Source organism: Alligator mississippiensis, chromosome 11 (genome assembly GCF_030867095.1).
Source record: "Alligator mississippiensis isolate rAllMis1 chromosome 11, rAllMis1, whole genome shotgun sequence".
Classification (NCBI taxonomy): domain Eukaryota; kingdom Metazoa; phylum Chordata; order Crocodylia; family Alligatoridae; genus Alligator; species Alligator mississippiensis.
The window spans coordinates 11,864,856-11,884,683 of NC_081834.1; the positions used below are offsets into that span (position 1 = coordinate 11,864,856).

Sequence of the window (19,828 nt, forward strand, 5' to 3'; positions counted from 1 at the left end):
CTAAGTTCGTTTAAATTAAAAAATGGAGAGGAGCCAGCAGCGGGACAGCAGCCAACAAGTTCTTTAGTGTGATATTAAAATCAGAAGCTGCTCGAAGCATGACCAGGATGCATCTGATGGGCTATGAGAACAGCTGCTTGAGGCCCTTTTGTTGGCTGCATTTCCCATTTGAAATGCACCAAACTGAGGGGGAGATAAGGGCTTTTCAGAGGAACTGGGCTCCACGTCCGTGCAGACAACTCTAGCCATCAGGCAGGCAGTACAGCATAGATCTTAGCTAGATAAGCACCTCTGCTCCTTTGGGCCCACTGACCCCAAAACACTGTGGATAGCTGTTGGGGATTTCTGCTTTAGGTCAGGACATTTAAAAGGTGGCCCACTGTAGCTCACAAAAACAGATTAAATCTAGAGAAACCATCATGGTTTAGCATGGCCTAATGTGTTGAGCACAGGACCGAGAGGGGAGCTTTGGCTCTTGGCTCTGCTGTCGATTCACTGGGTGCAGCTACACACACAAGTAACGTGCAGCAATAAACTTTGGCACATATTGCACCAGAGTTTATTGCTCACGGGCACTGTGCTTGAACGACCACAGCACACTGAGCCAGGTTGGAGCACCCCCAGATGTCAGAGGGTCTGGGGGGTCAGCCTGCCAGCCCAGGGCTGCTCCTGGCTCAACATGCTGCAGAGAGGATGGCTGGGGCACAAGGGGATTCCAGTGTGGGACTAGCTGGCAGGCAGTGCCTGCATAAAGCATCCTTGTGGCCCAACCAGCCCCATCAGCATCTACACATGCACTTCTGCACACTAAAAAAACTCTGCAGTAGGCTAGCACTTGAATTTACAAGTACAGGAAAATGACATAAATCTAGTTTTCAAAATTCCAGAGTTCTCAAAAATCTGGCACTTCGAAAAAATACACTGCATCCGGGAGTAGCCGGTCCCAGAGCAGTGGCCACACATTGTTTCAAAAATCCAGAATTTTCCAATTTCCAGCAGGTGCTAGATCTCAAGGATGCCGGATTTATGAGGTTATACTGTACTATCCTATGGTAGATTTTATTATTTGACTGCAGCCTAATAGGGAAGCATGTGCACACACTGAGATGTTTACTGCAAAGCTAATTAGGCAGCTCCACAGTAAATGTCTCATGTAGACATGCCCACTAAGTGCTGTCAGCCCATTCATAAATTTGGGTGACTACTGTTTGGGTTACCAAGGTTTTGACAGCATGGGATTGATTTTCAAAAGGGCAGGGCAACCGTGATTCCTCAGAAACTCAACTGCTGCTGTATAAATCATAAAATCACAGAAAGTGAGGGTTGGAAGGGACCTCAGGAGGTCACATCTAGTCCAACCCCCTGCTCAAAGCAGGACCGCCCCCAACCAGATCACCTCAGCCAAGGCTTTGTCAAGCTGGACCTTAAAAACCTCCAAGGATGGAGACATGCAAGCTTCTACAAGCAAGGAACTTGGTGATTGCAGTCAGTTTCTAAAACATGGAGGCACTTAAAATAAAGGATTTAAAAGAAATGCAACTTTTCTGGGCCTCAGTTTTGTGCTGTATAAAACACCTGCAGCTACCTCCTCTCTCTTGCCTACGTATTCAATTTTCAAAAGGTCCTGAGATCCTCAGACGAAAGAAGCTATCAAAAGGTAACGTGCTATTACTGTGAAAGGAATCGGAGGAGTTGGGTGGTCAGTAAAGATGACTACTCACCTAAGAGCTGATTAGCTGATGAAGTGGTGAGGTTGAACTGCTGCTCTAGGTATTTCCCCAGGAAGGCAGCAAAACCAGCGACAACAGCAATCTCCATGCAGGCAGCCAGGACGATGCAGGTGAAGACAGGGTTGGAAAGTAAGTGCTTTGTTACCTTGGGGATCACTACAATGCAGGAAAAAAAATAAGAAAAGATTTTCAGGAAGCTTCTCCCTGTGTTTCCCTCAAGGTGCAAGGGACCTCTCAGCTCTCAGGGGACAAATACAGGAGTCCAAGACAAATCCCCCACCTTACACAGAGAAAGGCCTTCCAGAACTAAGCAACACAAAAGCAGAAAGCCCAGGGTGCTCTTATCTATGCCACCATCAAAGAGCCCCAGCCAGCACCAAATGCTTCTCCAAGACACAGACTCTAGCTCAATAAAGGCCACTTACAAAATACCAGCCTCGTATAGCACTTCCCTAATTTCTTGCTGAATCTCAGTGTTGCTTATTAGGTCCAGGATGGTGAAACTTCTGTCCTGATTTGGGATTGCTTAACCACACTGAAAAGACTCCAGAGGTGAATTGTCTTGTTCACAAACCCACCAGAATCTGTTTAAGCCTTGCTCTCTCTGCTGGGACAGCCTGCTAGTGCCTGCTGGGGTGCTGGGTTTATCGAGATAGGCATGCTTCCCATTTCCTAAAACATGTAAGAACATGAGTGTGGAATGGAGCGTCCAGTCAGCAGGTTGGCAGGACCTGGTGTCTTTGTTGCATTTTGACTTGCATTCAGAAAAAAAAGGAAATTATTTTGCTTTCTCCTGCTGGACTTTGCAAAGATCTCACCATTTGGCATGGGTGACTGGTGCCTCCGTAGTCTGGGCAAACACCCACAGAAGCTACTGGAGGCGGGGACGGAGCTGGCAAGCACCCGCAGAAGTCACTGGCGGTGTCAACGGCAGGCATGGCCCTGCAGTGGGGGCATGTGCCCCCTCTGTGCCTTCCCTACCAGCTGCCTATGCTGTTTGGGGACTGTTCTGACATTTGGCATAACAGTTTGCTTGAAGAAAAGTGCTATGGCACAAAGTACATTCCAAGTCCTAACCATTTCACTGTCCCAACATGGGCACGGAGTCTGAAAGATGCAAGAATTAGACAGAGGTAGCTTCTGAGAAGCCAGAAAAGGAGCTCTCGATGCCATTTTTTATCTAGCTCTGATACTGTTAGCAGTGTTGTCAGCTCTCACAATTTTATCACAAGCCTTTTGATACTCAGTGTCTTCCTACTAGGCCTAGCTCCTGGATGCATATGATTCTGAGAGAATCTCAGCATTTAGGTAAGATTTTTAGCTGCTGTGTTTGTAGAGCTTGGAAATGTGACGCCCTCATAATGTAAGGCCATAAAAACCAGAAGAGAAAAAGAAAGAAACCAATATTTGTTTGTTTGTTTGTTTTTTTCTTTAAAATCTCATGATTTTGGGGACCAGATAGGTGGTGTTTCAAAGTGTGTAGTTGACTATATTGTGTCTGAGCCAAAGTCTTTTTGCTTCTTTCAATTTTTGTGTGGGGAAAAAAATTGTCGAGAAGGCAATCTATGTCCCAGTGCTCTCTTCTGCCAGCTTTCCCTTTCTGTGCTTCCATCTGTCTACTTCTGACAGTACCCTGTGCACCTCCAGACATGAGCTGGGGTGTCCCTAATCGGTCGTATACCTTCAGCTGTTCATTGTTCTTTAGTCATAAGCATATACAGATTGTAGCTGTCCTTGCTTTTCCTCGGACCCCAGAGAAATGTTGCATTTCCTCTCTTTCTCTCTCTCTCACGTGCTCTCAACTGTCCAGGTGCTCTGCTGCGTGCATGTACAGCTATTTGTGTGCATTCAAGTGCAGAGGGAGCTGCAACCTGAACTACCCTGTTGCTCATAGGGCTGCAAGGCTGCCAAAAAGTTGTGGAACCAAAATCCACTCCAAAGATAGGGTAGACTGGGCTCTTTAACCCTGGTCTGCAACCTGTCTAGGAATGAGGTCCTGATAGATGTATAAACGGATGATCTCCTTTGCTCTGGCAGCTCCTGTGCCCAAACTGGTTCCAGACATACTGGCACCTGCCTTTCCTTTGCGTTAAGCCAGCAAAGCTGAGAAGGGGACACTGGTGTGTGAGCAGCTCAGTGACTCTACATACACTGCCTAGGTTTTGCACCCTGGAGAGGTCACTCCAGTTTTGCTTTATCTTTCAAACAAGGATTACCTTCAGTGAGATGATGTCACACTCGGCATAATTGTCTTGCAAGACAGACAGATAACTACTGCCTACTACAAGCAACCACTGGGCACAGCGACCCTTCATTTACGGGATTCAGCTCCTTTGGACATGCCGAGTTATCTGCATGCTGCGCAGATTGACGGACGCGTGGAACTGTACCCTGCCTTTCCAGACAAGCCTTGCTTAAATTCATTAACTGAACACAAGGTACTATGCTGCCACGCACGGGTCAAAAAGCAAAACGTGTTTACTCTACCCTCAGGGTTTCCTGGCTCCTCCCTCTTTATCTGTTAAGGCTTTGAGATCCCTTCAGACCTGTCTCTCTATTTCCGATAAGCCGACGTGAGTTGGGGAGTGATTACCTTACAAAGGGAAATCTGGCTAATGAATCAGATAGTGCATTTTCTACTTCAGCGAGCATTTTAATTATTCCAGAGATAATGCAGCTTCAATGGTATAGAATCCGAACACAGGAGAGAGCCTTTCTTTGTCTTAATACCTGATGACTAATTTCCCCCTGAATTAAATGTGAAAATCATTAAGTTTGAAAATTATCTCTTGGAAGTGTTAGTGGAGCCTCAATGGGCCTTGTTTGCATTTTAAAATATTTTCGCCCCCTCCCCCAGCCTGCTCTCTCTGTGTATTAGGATCTGGCAGATGACAGATTTCTCCAGTTTTTGCCTCTGTTTTCTCATAGGTCTTTCCTAGTATTTTCAAAATACAATAGCACTGGCTGCAGCAGGCAAATGTGCGGCTCTTTGTTATGCTGCTCGGGCTCTGCTGGTTCTGTTTGAATGGGGGGTATAATTAGCTCGATCCAACCCTCTAGAAAAAAGGCGATTCCACAGTTCCCAGTCTCTTCCATCGCCGCTATGCTTTGTGCTACATAAAACCTTTGTTTCCTAAGGATTTTGCAGGGCATAATGAATGTGCAGGAGAAGTGGGGTTTTGTTTGTTTGTTTGTTTGTTCCAGAAGAATAGGAAAAATAAAAAGGGCAACTAAATTCAGCTTCCGATCGGTTCCCGGCAGCCACCTGCTTCCTCATTCAGCTCTTCGGTGGCCACCTACTGCATCTGTCTTCTTACCAGAACAAGGAGGAAGAAAGCAAAGGTGAACTTGGCAGAGCTCAGCTCAGAAAGTCATATTTAATGCCTCGCTGCCTGCTGTGCCTCTGGAGTTCAATTTGTATAATGTTGGTGGATTCCTTGAGATGCTCCCTGGTGCCAATTTGAAATCAAAGACACAAAAGGCTAATGGGAAATAACAAGAACAAGTTGCCTTTTAAAGTGAGGGAGTAGCATCTTGCAAGGGATTTATTTAGAAACTCTTTGTGGCTTGGACCAGAAGCCTTGGCAAGGACAAAGCCTTCGTCTTGTACTGTGTCAGCTTAGAGAGAGTCCAGCACTTATCTTAGCGAGGCAACCTGGTCTATGGGGAACCAGGGGACCCGGGTTGTCTTCCTAGCTCTGTAAGTGCCCTGCTGTATGTCCTTTGGCAAGCTGCTTCATTTCTCCGTTCCCCTACTGCCCCTTGTCTATTTAGATGTCAGTTCTTTGGAACAGGTATCGTCTCCTACTGTGTCTTTGTACAGTGTCTAGATTAATTGCCCAGCAGCAGGCATTACTATAACATATAACTAAAGGAGATGTTCAAAGATCAAGGGAACAAGCATCTGGCAGCCCATTCATCTTGCCAAGGAGGTCCAGATCATTCCCTTTACTTTTCTTCCCTGTACAAAATGAATAAAAGCTCCCACAAAAATGCCTCTCTTTACACTCAACCATGGCCACGAGTTCATCTGCGTGCTGCTAGTTAACCTGCATCATTGCTTTGGGGGGGGAAGAGGAGACTAAAAGTTAGTGGTAGAGTTTTAAATCTCTTAATGGGATGGAGGGATGCGCATGGACGTCTGGATTGGGATGTCAGAGTGACGGCTGCGTGGGGACTACTTAGTAAATGTACCACATGCTGGCTAACACATCTTTCTTTGGGCTGACCTACAGCCCTTTGCTACTGCTCCCAGCTAAGGGCCAGATCCAGCAAAACATACAGTAAGGCACTTTAACAGGCACTTAAATCTCAGAGGTATTGATGAGATTTAAGAACAGGCTGAATGAATAATTGAGCTGTTTGGCTCATAGCTGACATCTGCACTTTGGTCTCAGGGTTCAATTCCATCTGACAACCCGGCGCAGGGTGGTCGTTACATGGAAACCAAAGACTGTGTCTCTAGAAATCCCTTGAAAATTCAACAGGCATGATTGATGTGGTGAAGAGAGAATCATGCTGGGATGCTCGGAGTGAGACACTCATATGACATCCCCACCGCTACCACCATACAGAGACGTTTTGGAGAAGAGAATTTTTCTGCTATTGCATTGTCTATGCCTCCAGTTTCCAGAGTAGCAGTAGACAGAGGTTTCCTCCTTACTCTGAAACATGTTTAGTCCAACGCTTAAACAAATGTGGGCCTTCCATGCTCAGGCATGCCTATACTCAGGGTGCCTATACAGTGCCTATAATGAGGCTGCTCTGACATGCTGTAATTACAGCGCATCGGAGCACACTTGATTAATCAGGTCTCCAGTGTCACGTATATCAGTGTCCCCACACAGTGGCATTTGATGAGCATTTGATGAGCTTTAAAGCATCCCTGCTGCCATTTTTCAGCGTGGGGATGCTGATATAAGTGACACTGGAGGCTGCTGGAGTGCTTTAATCACAGCAAGTCTCAGAGCTGCTCTAATTAAAGCACACCCCCAGAGCACATATATGAACACCCTCACTTTCCCCAGGCCTCTCCCCTTCCTATTCTTAATGTCGCCACCCTCTTCACTTCATGTAATACTCTATGAAATATCCAGAATTAATCACTAGGGGCCTGATTTTTTCAGAGGTATCAACTGGTAGGTAGCCGCAGGTGCCAAATTCTTCCCAGGTCCGGCAGTCACAGAGAAATACCCCTTACATCCACCAAGTAACTTTGATTTGTGACTAAACATTGGGGAGTACAAGAGATAATTGGCAACCTCATTATTTGAGGTTTAACTACTCTCCAGGAATGGCAAACTATTATCATCATGTTGGTGCTTGAGATGAATTGTTTGGCACATTATAATTGTCAAGGCCCCTTTTTCCAGTTGGTGCATCTTAACAAGGATGTGTTTTCAATTTGCAGTAAAGATGAGGAACATAGGTAGCAGAGTAATAAATTAGAGGGCGTTTTATAGCCCAGTCCATCTAGAACAGGGCAATGAGAAGAGTCCAAAAGATAGTGCTATTTTCAAGCAGCAGCAATAGAAACACATCTCAGACCTGAATAGGAGACAATGGCAAAGCATTCCTGTGGCTGAAGGGTATGAGAAGAAAACGATGTAGGGAAGATGAAGACACCCTCTCATGGATAGAGGCAGCTCATATAAAAGAAAAGATGGAAGAAGGCAAGAGGCACTGAAGATAACTAAGGTGACTTTAATACACCAAACTCTACAAGGCCTTGAGTAAAATTGATACCGTAAAGGGCACAAAGAAATAGGATGACACCGTGTCAAATGGGTTTCCTATGAGAGACATGGGCTTGAAGCAACTACAAATGTTCGTACGGGGGCATCCGATTTGTCATGCACAGTAAAACAGATCGTTGGTCCTTCCACTCTATTATCCTGCTGCTGGCAGTGGCCTTTACTTGACGCTTCAGAGGAAGATGTAAACCTCCCCACCCCTGTAATGAACCTAGGCAGTTGTGCAATATTTTATCTCAGAAACAAAGATTCTCTCCCTGACCCCAGCTGCTGATCAGTTTATACCCTGAAGTAAGATGACAGAGAAGCCCTGTGAATTAACCACAGCTACTGATACGCAGATGCTGCATTTGAGAAAGCGTGTGGAGGCGACAGGCAGACAAAAGCTGAACTCTTTTACACTGAAGAGAAGCACCCGCATCTTCTTTGACCATGGCCCTTACTAGACAAAAGAGCTACAGTGAGCTGCTAGGGGTGCAGCGTGGGACCCAACGCTACTTGCCTCCCTGCACCACTCCCCAGCCAGATTAAGCATTTTAGAAAGCTGTTGAGCCTCTGAGGCTCTGTTTGCACTGCAGCAGTAGCATGCTCCAAGCTGGGAAGTTCCTAAACTCACTCTGCTCACTGACACCATGTGTGCCTACTCTGGGGCATCCCTCTAAGAGCCACCACAGGAGACAACCTTAGCAAGGTTTTACCTGCCAGGCTTCTTCCAGGAAAGTGGGAGAGTGTGGGAGGAGCATCCTACTATGGTCCTGGATGGTGGCCATGATGAAGATGCCCTGAATGTCTCCACTCCATTGGCACTTGGGTTGCAATCTCTCAGGGTGCAGATCCCCCCCTAGATAATGCTGAGTCAGTGGGAATTCAGGGTGCTGGTGTCCTAGGTGCTTAACCATGGATTTGGGGAAATCCGATTTCTATTATTAGACCAACTCAAATTTTTCTTAGCAAGCTTTCGGGCCCAAACACACAAATGCCCCAAAGCTTGCCAAGAATTTTTCCAACTACTGTATTTGAGTTGGTCTAATAAAAGATATTGGATTTCCGCAAAGAAACTTGTCTGCCTATGTCCTTAGACCAACACGGCTACAACTTACACCCCTTAATCATGGGCTGTGTTTCTCCTTGACTGCTAGTTTCTTGGGGAGGGACGAGTCCCCCAGAGCACTGAGTACTCTAGATGAGGCTCAGAGAATGTCTAAAGGAATAAAAGAAAATATACTAGAGGAGCTGGGCGATCTTTGAGTCACTATACCCTCTCCCCTTTTACAGAATGGGTTTCATGCTGGGACACCATGCCAAACCATGGGAGATCACACTATAGTATGAATTGCCTCGCTGCCTAGAATCTCTCTTGCCACTTTACCAGTCAATGATTATGTTTAAACAAGATGGTTTTGCTTCTAAGGGAGCATGATTATTTTATGGTGCCTTCCACATGAAGATCTCCAAGCGCTTTAAAATCTTATTATCAACCTGTCGAAGCTCATTAAGCAAGTCAGTGCTATTTCCTTTGCTACAGATGGTGAACTAACTTTGGTGAAGCTGCTTACTCCAGATCCCACAACAAGCCAGACATGGAGCTGGAGCCAAGAGACCCAGTCCCATGTCCTGTGTTTTGAGCACCACCCTGCACTTTGCATTTATCAAATATCAGCTTAGTGCTGAAGGCTAAATAAAGAATGACTGCTTTGATTCACCACAAGTGTGGCACAATTCTAACATCCTGGGCTGTGTGCATCCTGGGTTAGCTGGGACAAAAGCAGGAATGCTGAAGCACCGGGTATGATATCCTTGACCCAGACAGCCCTGGGATTTTTGGAAGAAAACCTGAGAACAGTGGTGTGATTTCCCTCCCAAACCGGTTCTGATCTCTGTCATCAATCATCCACATGTGCGTGTGTCTGAAAAGAAACTTCCGAGACTTTTCTGTGTCCCGTTAGGATGATCCATGTGTGGTGCTATTTCCCTGGCACCAAGCTGTGAAGTGGAAAACCAAGAATTATACCTTGTTTGCTGGGTGAAGGCTTATGAGGGAAATGGCTCTTATTCAGAAAAAAACCCTGCTTGTCTACTCTGCACCCCCATTCCTCAGGCAAGATGAATACAACAAGGTGGCAACTCTGAGGACAAACTTATCTCCACTGAGCAAAAATGCCCATTGAGTTGTATGGGACCAGGATCCAGCCCTAAAGGCTGGATTCATTGCCAGTAAAAGTAACTGGAAAGATTCCCACAGACTTAGCTGGGCGCTGTATAGTTAGGAACGCTCCTGCCCAAGTGGGTCAGGGCAGGAGGCCATCTAGCTCAGTATCTTGTAGCCCAGAGTGGCAATTTATGCATGCTTTATAACAGCAGCGGCTAACTTTTGTGGCAGGCAGCCCACAAATTAGGCCAACACCCTCCCCAAGTGCCACCGTGATCCCCTTCCCCTCCCCAGTTTGCTGCTCTCCTTTCTGCTCCCTGCCGTGGCTGCTGCTGTGCTCCCTGTCCCCTCCCCAATCGCAGAGGCTGCCTGTGCCATTTGCAGCATGTGTGTGCAGGTTGGCCACCCCTGCTTTACAAGAAGGGCATAACGGAGGGCATGAGCAGGGCGACCCTCCCAGGCACCAGCAGACGCAGCATTAGGAATTTCCTGTATCCGAGGCTGCATCCCCCAGCTTTGTATTGCAGTCCCCGGGGGCCTGATCCTCCCTACATTTTCTAATCCCTTTTTCAACCTGGCTCTACCACTGGCCTTCATAACACCCTATGGCAATGAATTCCAAAAGTTAATGGCTTGTATAACAAAGGGCTTCTTTGTGTTGGTTTTAAAGAATGATATTATTATTACTGGTGTTACAAAAGGGTCCACTGGTCCCAACAGAGGGCACGGCGTCCGCAGGTGCTTGGCAATAGACAGTCCCTGCCCTACAACTTGAATTTCTAAATCAGTCCAAGCGGTTTACCCTTGTCCCGCTATCAAATCCCCTTTATACAGTCAAAGAGCCTGTGGGAGCTGCAGGCACTCAGGACCTCAGAGGATCGGACCTTAATGGCTTCTTCTCTTATGATGCTGTGCTGCTCAAAGATGGTGCCTCAGGGTAGAGCAGTTCAAGCATAAAAGCTGGAGAGTGGAGCCGAGCGAGACAGCATCAAAGAGATTATAGTCAGCAAGATGCAGAGGGTCAAGCTCCATTCTAATTCAGTCCAGGGTGAATCCAGAGCACGCCCACTGACATGGGTATTTTATGCAAGAGTAACTGAAACAGAACATATCCCAAAATGTTATTGATTACACCCAAGAATACCTCTGGATGGGATAAATCTTCCCTTTCCATTACCATAGAACCAAGGCAGACAAATTCAATAGGAAGCCCACGCTAGGCAAGAGACCACATCTGGGAAGACAAACGGCACGATGAAAAACAATCTCTTATTTAGCCTGCAGAGTGAGGCCTCTCCAATCACTGGCTTCTTGCAATAATGATACGGCTGAAAGGCATGGTCCCTAATTAAGAAGAATGTAGCAGAAACCTAGAGCTAGCCGGGGAGGGATGGAGCAGGCGTTGATAGGAGGCGGGAGACAAAGAAGGGAGCTGATCACGCTGAACTGCATGCTACGTGTACAAGCAGATTGAAAAAGGTGAAGTGCTAGGCACATCCCTGGTAACAGCAGTTGCACCAAGCATGCAGGTGGGATGGATGTGCTGCCTGTTGACTGTGCGCAGTCACCCCGCCCCCACTCACCAAGCCATCGGAAAGGGTTTGCACTAATGATTAGTTAGTGCTTTGAAGCTGAAAACCACTCTACATGGTAATTCTTAATGATGATGATTACTATTACGTCCCACTGTGGAGTATGGCCCTTTAATTGCCTGGAATCCACTTGGAAGGCAATAGGTTTCTTTTCTTAGGGAGGGGGTAAAAATTGGATGCATCACTCAAAAGGTTTGGTGGTGCCCGGAGCAGGGAGGAAGGGCTCAGGCAGGGAAGCAGGCAGCTCTTCTATGCAGATCTAAGCTCTGATACCAGTGATTCTCAATCAGGGTGCCAGGAGACGCTGTTTAGGGCGCTGCACAATATTAGTACTGTTAGGTGTGCAAACACCTACACACGACTCAGAAGACAAACACGACTCAGAAAGAAATCCACAGTGTCACACACATGCTGAGCTGTTGTGGTCTGTCTGAGTTCTTTGCAGCAGAAAAATTACTCTACCATTTTTCCAAAGACAAAAAAACTGAGGGAAAGCAAGAGCTGACATTTTCTGAGAGGTGCCCTAAGTGTATAAAGGTTGAGAACCATTGCCTTATGCAAAGCTCTTACATGCAGGTGGGCTTGGGGTGGAGGTGGGGGGTGCGGATTTCACTGCACGGGAAATCCTTTTCGTGTTGACACAGAAGGAAAGCAAATGTTTCCTTGAAGAAAAATTTATCCACCTTGGCCTCCTCGCTGAACAGCCTCGATTCAGACAAATGGCACAGTCTAGTGAAAAATCATTTTGAAAAAGGTTTCCCACCAGCTCGATTAGGAGATCAGAAGGGGGCTACGGGTAAACAGCATGCGTTGCTGCAGGTCAATGTTCAGCTGAGAGAACCTGGTGACCCCAGGAAAAGATTTGCAGGGCTGAGGAGGACAGAAACCCTGGCAGAGTTGTCCACTGCTCCAGGGCGCCCCAGGGCAAGACTGAGTGGTTTCCCAGGCAGGGGCACTGGCCAGTGCATTTGTAAAGTTGGGGATAGGGAGCCCACTGCTGGCACAGCCGAGGAGAGTGCAGAATAGCTTGGGAGAACTGTGTGCAGCATTTCCCCCCTCATTTCCTAGGTGTAAGCCAGCTGTGAGCCCTTCATTTCCCTCTACCCTGAAACCTATTCAGAACATGCAAGCAGCACAAAAAAGACAGAGACTGCAGTCTTTTGGGCCCAGGTGTAGTGGTGTTAGGGCACCAGCTCCTCACTTCAAGCTGCACTGGAAAAGATGGCCTGCAATGGCACTATCCTGGGTCGGGTAAGTAAGAAAGAGAGGTTCAATTCCCTGCTGCAACACAGGCTTTCTGTGTGACCTAGGGATTCACAGTCACCCTCCCTAAGGGAAATCCTTGCCCACTGGATGTAGTCTCTCTTCTCACCCCATTGTATGGGACTGACTATCGCCACTTTCTGAAGGCGAATGGGTTTGCTCCGTCATTTTCCCTTTGGAGGCACAGCAGAGGCACAGCAGAGTTTTGGGTTTTTTTCCTTCAGAATTGCCTGCTTAAGTTGAAGCTTCAGATTGAAGGACCTGAGTACGGAGGTAAATAACCCTGGGTCAGAGCTTTGGATGCTGTAGAGACTTACAATCCAGTCCAGCATCTATAGGGAGGCAGATGCAATGTAGGCAAATATCACCTGTTTGATATTGCTGCCTCCCAGCCTCTGCAGGACAATGAACAGGGCTGGCTTCAGAGCTCCCTTCTGCCCAAGGCATCCTCCCATGCCTGCTCCTAATTGCTGCATACACCCCAAGGTCTGGGGCTTGTGCTTGGGGTTGGTCAGTCCCTTTTCTTGCAAATGCTGCTGTTTCCTTCTCAGAGGAAGAGCTGTGTGGGCAGTGTGACAGCCTTAAAAATGAGGTGACTCGGTGTCTTTGATTGCTGCTTCTCCTTCTGCTGTTCAAAGGCCCAGCTTTCATTTCAACTTTCAAACTCCTCTTAAGGGTCCTTCTCATCTTGGCATGAAAACACCCCTGGGGAAAGATGCCACAGCTTCCCACAGGGCAGTACCTCCCTCCTATTTAGACTTTGGCAGAACTGTAAAAGGCATCTCCAAGGCTTTGAGTTGGTCGCTTTTATATTAGAGTCACATCCCTTCCCAGCACTAAGGCTTGTAGACAGCCAGGGAGACTTACAATACAGTCCTGCATCTAACAGCACCCCAGAAAAGCTTGGCACATCTCCGAGCATCCTCCAATAATCCCAGACTACAAAGTGCTGGTGTCTGGCAGAAAGGAAACAGCTGGGAACATCTGTCTTAAAGGAATACAACCTTTCAATGTCTGATCAGTTCTGGAAGGCCAGGGACAGACTGGAGAAGAAGTGGCCCAAGCCAAAAGCAATTTCAATTTGACGCCCATATCCATCTCATACATATATAATTCATGTACCATGTCCCCAGAGGAGCCAGCATCCAGCCACATACCATACACACATAACACCATAAACACCACAATCCTATATATTTATAGAGACGCACTTAGAAAAAATACACACACTCAACTCACCCAGCACAGACACAACACTTACACCAAAGACTCTCAACCAGGTGCTGTTGCACCCCGGGGAGCCTTGTGATCCTTTCAAGGGGAGGGATGCCACACAGTGTTAGTGCTGGGTGTGCAAACATGATTCACAAGATAAACTCAGAGATTTCAAATAGCCATCCACAGGGTTAAAGCCATTCTGACTGGTCGCGGTCTTTCTGAGTCCCTTGTAACAAAAGAATTGCTCCGTTATGTTTCTATAGTCAAAAAACAAGTGAAAGCTAAAAGCCGGCATTTTCCTAAGGGTGCCTACATAGTGGGGCCTCAGGTCTGAAAAGACTGAAAACCACAGATTTAAACAAATCTGTACAGCAGCCCAGTGCAATGAAAGACATGTGTGCATACTTCTGCATGCACGCACATATACCCTCTGCCCCTCCCCTCCCCACGTATGCCAGTTCACAAATAAACACATACCCCAGCCCCATGCCCCCATGGATACAAATGTGCACACACAGTTTCTGTATATCAATGATTCCTTTCTTTAAGCAAAAAAGTACCAATTGCCTGCCCACTCCCCAAACAATCTTTAGCCAATGGAGTTTAAAGGCATATTGCTAGTATGTTTGTCCCTATTTATAACCTTACAACTGTTGGCAAGAATGACACTTTACTTGCCCTAAAAAAAAAAAAGACTAAGCACATCCAAATTCACGCTTGCATTGCCCTGCGGACTGCAGTGGAAATCTCCAGGAATGACCTATCCTCATCTGTCCTTGCGGCACTGTTAACCAAACAGCCTCTTCAACAGACATGTGCACACCCACACGTGCACACACACACACACACACGCATGAAGGGGTAATAGGCTCCCTCTCAGCATACGCAGTATCTAGGCTGCAAGGTGACTAACTCAGTAATAACGGACTCTGTTCCACATCATGATTATGCAAAATTCCTTCCACCTGATGCAGCAGATAAATTGCATTATATGTTACAACCGTTCACATCTGAAAATTAGCAAGCACTCCTTTGGTCTGAACCTCTTCTGCCCATCACAGAACATAATGCTCGGATATAGGCATTCAGATACTTTGATGAAGACAGTCATATAATTATCTAGACAGACAGATGGATGAATGGGAAGAAGGAACATAATCAAAGGTAGGGGGGCCCGCTGGTTGAGCTGTCTCTCATAAGCCAGGGAACAATCCAAATTAGAAAGGCATACTGAGAAAGAGAAGATGCTGATCAATTCAGCTTGCCACACATCTCTGACCTTCTCCTAAACCGCAACAGCATTAATCGTTCAAAGCATTTCTCCTACAAAATCAGACACATCATTCAATCCCCAATTAAGTCAATTAGGTGGCAAAGGATTTAGTTATTTGGTCCTCATTTATTGTGATGCTTTAGGGACAGCGACACCAGCTCTGCTACAGAAGCAGGGTGGGGGGAGTGACTAGATGGCCTACAAACTTCTCCTCTGCCCTAAAGGTTTCTGGAGTACACGAGATGTACATCACACTGATCTCCATCAGCTAAGAACTGGCCCAGAGGATGCTATTCTGACATGCTGTTGGCCACCTAGCTCCCAACAGGCCCTATCACTATTCTAGGTCATAGTTTCTCAACCTGTGGTACGTGTACCCCTTGGGGTATGTGAGACACAGGCAGGGGGTTGGTGGGTACCCCACCACTCTCTCTTTCTTTTGCCCTCTTTTCCTCTCTCTCACCCCTTCCTCCTCTCAAAACTACGGCAAAAAATGTGGTACGCCGCGCACTACATGGTGCTTTAAATTCCCCGGTAATAATTTGGCGTACAGCCCTCCTACCTTTGGCCAACATCTAGCCCAGGTACATACTCGAGTTGTGCACCCCTGGTGTAAAAGGTGGCAACCCTACCTACACCAGATCAGACACCTGTCATATCATGGCCTTATATACACAGCCCTTCTTCCAACATATGGCACACAGTCTGTAAATATAAAATCCCCTGGAAAATTGAGTGTTGGGGTACTTCTTAAAATTTTCACAAGTTAGGGGGTACTTGCTACTTAAAAAGTTGAGAAACACTGCTCTAGGTTGTTATCAGGCTTTGTCCCTTCTAACAGCCTTCTTCTCATGACAGTCTGGCCTGCCTGCTCTTGCATTTTGCTGCTCTAATAACCAAAGCATGCTCCTTTATACCCAGGAGCCTGGGATTGCACTGGCCTGCCGCAACTCTCTCAGAAGAGATCTCCCAACCCTCTTGAATTGGCTGTGTTTCTTTTTTGCCCCACTATTGCGTGACCTGCAGACATACCCAAGCTACGAGGCAGCAGATTACAGAGAAGAGGTTCACAAAGCCCCTGGGAGAAGTTCTCTCAGCTGCTCTTATTTCCATTCTTCCCCCTTCCCCTTTATTAACTCTCACGGCCTCGCCTGGATTCCTCCAGCTTGTCGCTTAAACTAAACCTTCTCGAGTGGAACAATGTCTCCCATTAAAATAAGTAAAGTGTCAGAGATAATTAGAAGCCAAGGGCAGACATCCCAAGAAGGGTTATGTTCAATGTGTATCGGGGGGATGAGGGTAACTGAAATCAGAGCCAGATTATGCATCTAACCAGCCGTTAACCTAGGACGGGCTCCCACAGAAATGCAACATGTTTCAGGGCAGCTTGTCACCTCTCAGCTGCTGGAAGCAAGTTGTGCTGTCATCCGGCTCCAGCGGGTGCCGCAGGACTCCATTGCTTGGCTTAGGCCTCTCGTATTCTTGTTCGGGAAGCATGGCTTGCTCGCTTTCTACCGTATGCTCTGGCCGGGGGGACAGGGACTGCGGGAATCCAAACATGAAGAGGGATGAGAAGAAAAGTAAGGCACCACAGAGCAGGAAGCCTCCCCACCATGCGCCGATCCACCGAGGGTCGTCGGGAGTGATGTCCAGCTTACCTGCAATGGCAAAACCACCCGTCAATGATGCTGCAGGAGGGAGAGCAACACAAAAGGTTTAGGACCCAGAAGTCAGCTTTGAGGGATTCTTCTGGGCAGCCACTGGAGGTATTAAAACACTGACAGACAATGTGAGAAGCTTCTATGGACAAGACATCTCTTGCCTCATCTATTTGTGTAGTGCCTTGTCCAAGGGAGGCTGATCGTCCTTGGGGCCTGTGATAACCTGGGGTGCAGTTTATGGATTCTAGTGAGGAGATGAACTCTGTTTATGCCTGCCAGGCGGCAAACCCCATTTTGATGGTAAGACTTGCCTTTGCCTTCATCCTGGACTACAGCGCTCTCAAGAGCTGGCCCAGGCTTCACCATGACAAGCTGTTAATTCCAGCCCATGGAAACACAAGCTAGCTGCTATCCAGGAGTACTGGGATGCTGTGGGGAAGGTCACATGGCACTGGGCACCTGATGGAGTTTGGCTGGGGACATGCATGTAACTGGAAAGTGATAACAGGGCAGGAGCTGAGCCATATACCCTCTCTTGGCTTATGCACCAGAAAACTCAGGGGCAGCTGCTGGCACTAAGGCTCCCCTGACCCTATTTTCTTAAACAGAAGACTGCCAGGGACTGCCGAGGGAAAGGTGAGCTAGAATCAAGACCTATGCGTTCAGGAAGCTGGCTGGGTTTCCCCTAATGATATCTGCAGTCTTGTGCGTTATCCTCTAAGTAAAAGCTATGGCATGCTTAGAGACGGTGTACAAAGCCTATCTGTGTCAGTACATACGCTTGCTCCCATCTCTCACATCCCTCACGAAGAGCTGTGCTGCAAAGCAGCAGGCTCCCACCCATGGGTAGGTACCAGGAAAGAGTTACAGTGGGACTGAGGAATCAGGTCTGGTCCCCTGAGGACTGATGGTCGGCCTGAGAGGAGTGAGAAAGGGGGCTGCACTCCAGGAATGTGTCCACAGACCCCAAACTGAAGAGCAGCGCTCTAGACGGCCCTGACTCCACGTCTGGGATAATGTGTCTGGGTCCCTTGACAGCAAGCTGTTCAGTGGCCAACAGAGGGTACTCAACCAGGTGCTTGGTGTGGGGGGAGGGTCCTATAATATAGATGTTAAATACATTATCACTGCACATTAAGCAGGTAGTGTTTGAGTGGTGAATGCACTGGCAACTCAGAAGGGCCTCTGGCTCTTCCATGTAATACAACCTTGCAGGCTGGCAGTGGCTTATCCCTTATGGACAATCAGATCTGAAGAGCCATCTATCACCTGGTGCTGCCCCCAAGATTACAGATGGCTCCCCCATTACATGACACGGCTTCCTCCCCATTATTTATTGTTTGAACAGTGGTATTGCCCAAAGGCTCCACGTGGCAGGGCATTGATCACGGCAGGAAAGACATGTATTAAGAGTTTACTTGCAGTGTGGGTTTCTCTTTCAGATGTTCTCCCTACCCTCAAAGCAGGTGAGAAGTGACTTCATGCCTGTGCTAGGCACAAGGACGTCCCGATTCCCATGCAGGGCAGGCATAAAAGGAAGCACTGAGAAACCTGAACGAAGAAACCAAGTGCTTCTTCCAGAAGATTATTTGGGTCTTTCTTGAGTTTAAAGAGCTGAAGAGGCCTGTTACTGACACTAGGCAAAGCAGCACCTCCTACGTGGCACACTTTGACATCTACCTGTTACACTTGTGGGTCTCCACCTCACAGCAACGATGAGCAACTAGCTCAGCAACTCATGTTACTTCCTAGAGTTTTTGCTCAGATATCACTGTGGGGCACGAACAGTGAAAGCAGTCAGGAGACCAGGAGGGGTGTCACTGGATAGAGCACTGGCTTGGGAATCAGCAGATCTGCTCTCTGCCACTGAGCTACTGTGTGACCTTGGGTGAGTCACTCAGCAGCTCAGCAACTGCTCTCCTGCCCTTTGTCTGTTAGGTCTAGTGACAGTCTCACTCAGTGTGAGGATGGTATCTGGCACAACAGGGTCCTGAACTCAGTACAAACGACAACACTAGATGAGCAAGACGCGGCCTTGTTCTCTCACCTGCCGCTGCCCAGAGTCAGCACTGCTGCCTGTTGCTGAGGCAATGCTGTATTTTATGCCATCCCTTCAGAGCTCACACAATGCAGCATTTGGAGCAGGCAGCTCAGCTCTCCGGGTCTGCAAGCATACGAGTGTATGGGAAAAACATGCCTTCCCTCCTCAGCTCCCCCAGCTATTTCCAGCCAGTATCTTGTCTGGCTTCATTAACAGCAATTAGCCTATGACCCGGTACTTGGGCAAGGATGTGAAACCCTGGCTCCCAATTCCCACTGCAGCCCCCGCCTTGAGAAATGCTACGTGGCTATGAATTGGTAGCGTTCAGCATCTTCTCGGACTGTTTCAAAACCAGATATGGGCTAAACACCCAGTTTTCCTTTCATTAATAGTGTTCCTCATCCCACAGGACAGAGGTGGTCACTTGCTACCTTCGAAGAAACCCTGTCACCATGGCTGTGCCTGTGTCATTTGCTCTGGGTCTGTTTGGGGCAATGGAGAAACAATAGAAGGGAAAGAAGAGGAAGGAAATGTGTCTATCAGGGTCCCTCTGCCCCCTGCCGGACAAAGCACAGCAGGACACTTGTGTGTGCAGCAGGTGCCGTCTGCTCAAACAAATTAGCAGAGCTCACCAGGGGAGAGTCTTTATTTTTAGTCTAGTGTAACGACATGCACCAGCCCTCTGTTGCAAATGCTTAGCTGAATCTCCCCTGTTGCTTGGATTTATACAAAGGGAAGACTGGGAAAATGTCTCTGAAAGGAAGCCAGAGGCGTGCAGTGGAACGGGAACACTGGCTAGATGCATGCTGGGCTCTTTACATAGGGCTATGTACAGCAAGGACTGGGAAAAGACAGCTCTGCCTGATCTTTTGCTCAGATTGAGCGATGAATGTAGTCTCTAGAGTCCTTAATTCATATGCATGGTTTCTGCTCAACCTCATCTGAGATGTGCATTTGACTCGAGGGCCGGAAATGACCCCCTGGGAGGTGAATGACAGAAAAGATGCTGTTCCAGAAAATGGGAGAAGCTCAAGAAAGGAAGGAGACAGAAGAAAGGTGGCAAAATCCCCCCCCAGCAAATTGACCTTCATGGATAATAAAGAAACCCAGGGGAGTTATTCCGAGGGATAAAATCTGTGCCTGATGAG

At 47.5% G+C, this 19,828-nt stretch overlaps 1 protein-coding gene across 1 annotated transcript in view; it reads right to left on the bottom strand.

Moving 5' to 3' along the window:
• Window positions 1-19,828, bottom strand: part of SLCO3A1 (solute carrier organic anion transporter family member 3A1) — a 213,656-nt gene that overhangs the window by 30,374 nt on the left and 163,454 nt on the right. The window contains exons 4-5 of the mRNA XM_006273738.3: window positions 16,373-16,636; window positions 1,722-1,886 (exon numbers count right to left, since the gene is read on the bottom strand). Coding sequence (XP_006273800.1) covers window positions 1,722-1,886; window positions 16,373-16,636 — 429 coding nt within the window. The remainder of the gene's footprint in view (window positions 1-1,721; window positions 1,887-16,372; window positions 16,637-19,828) is intronic.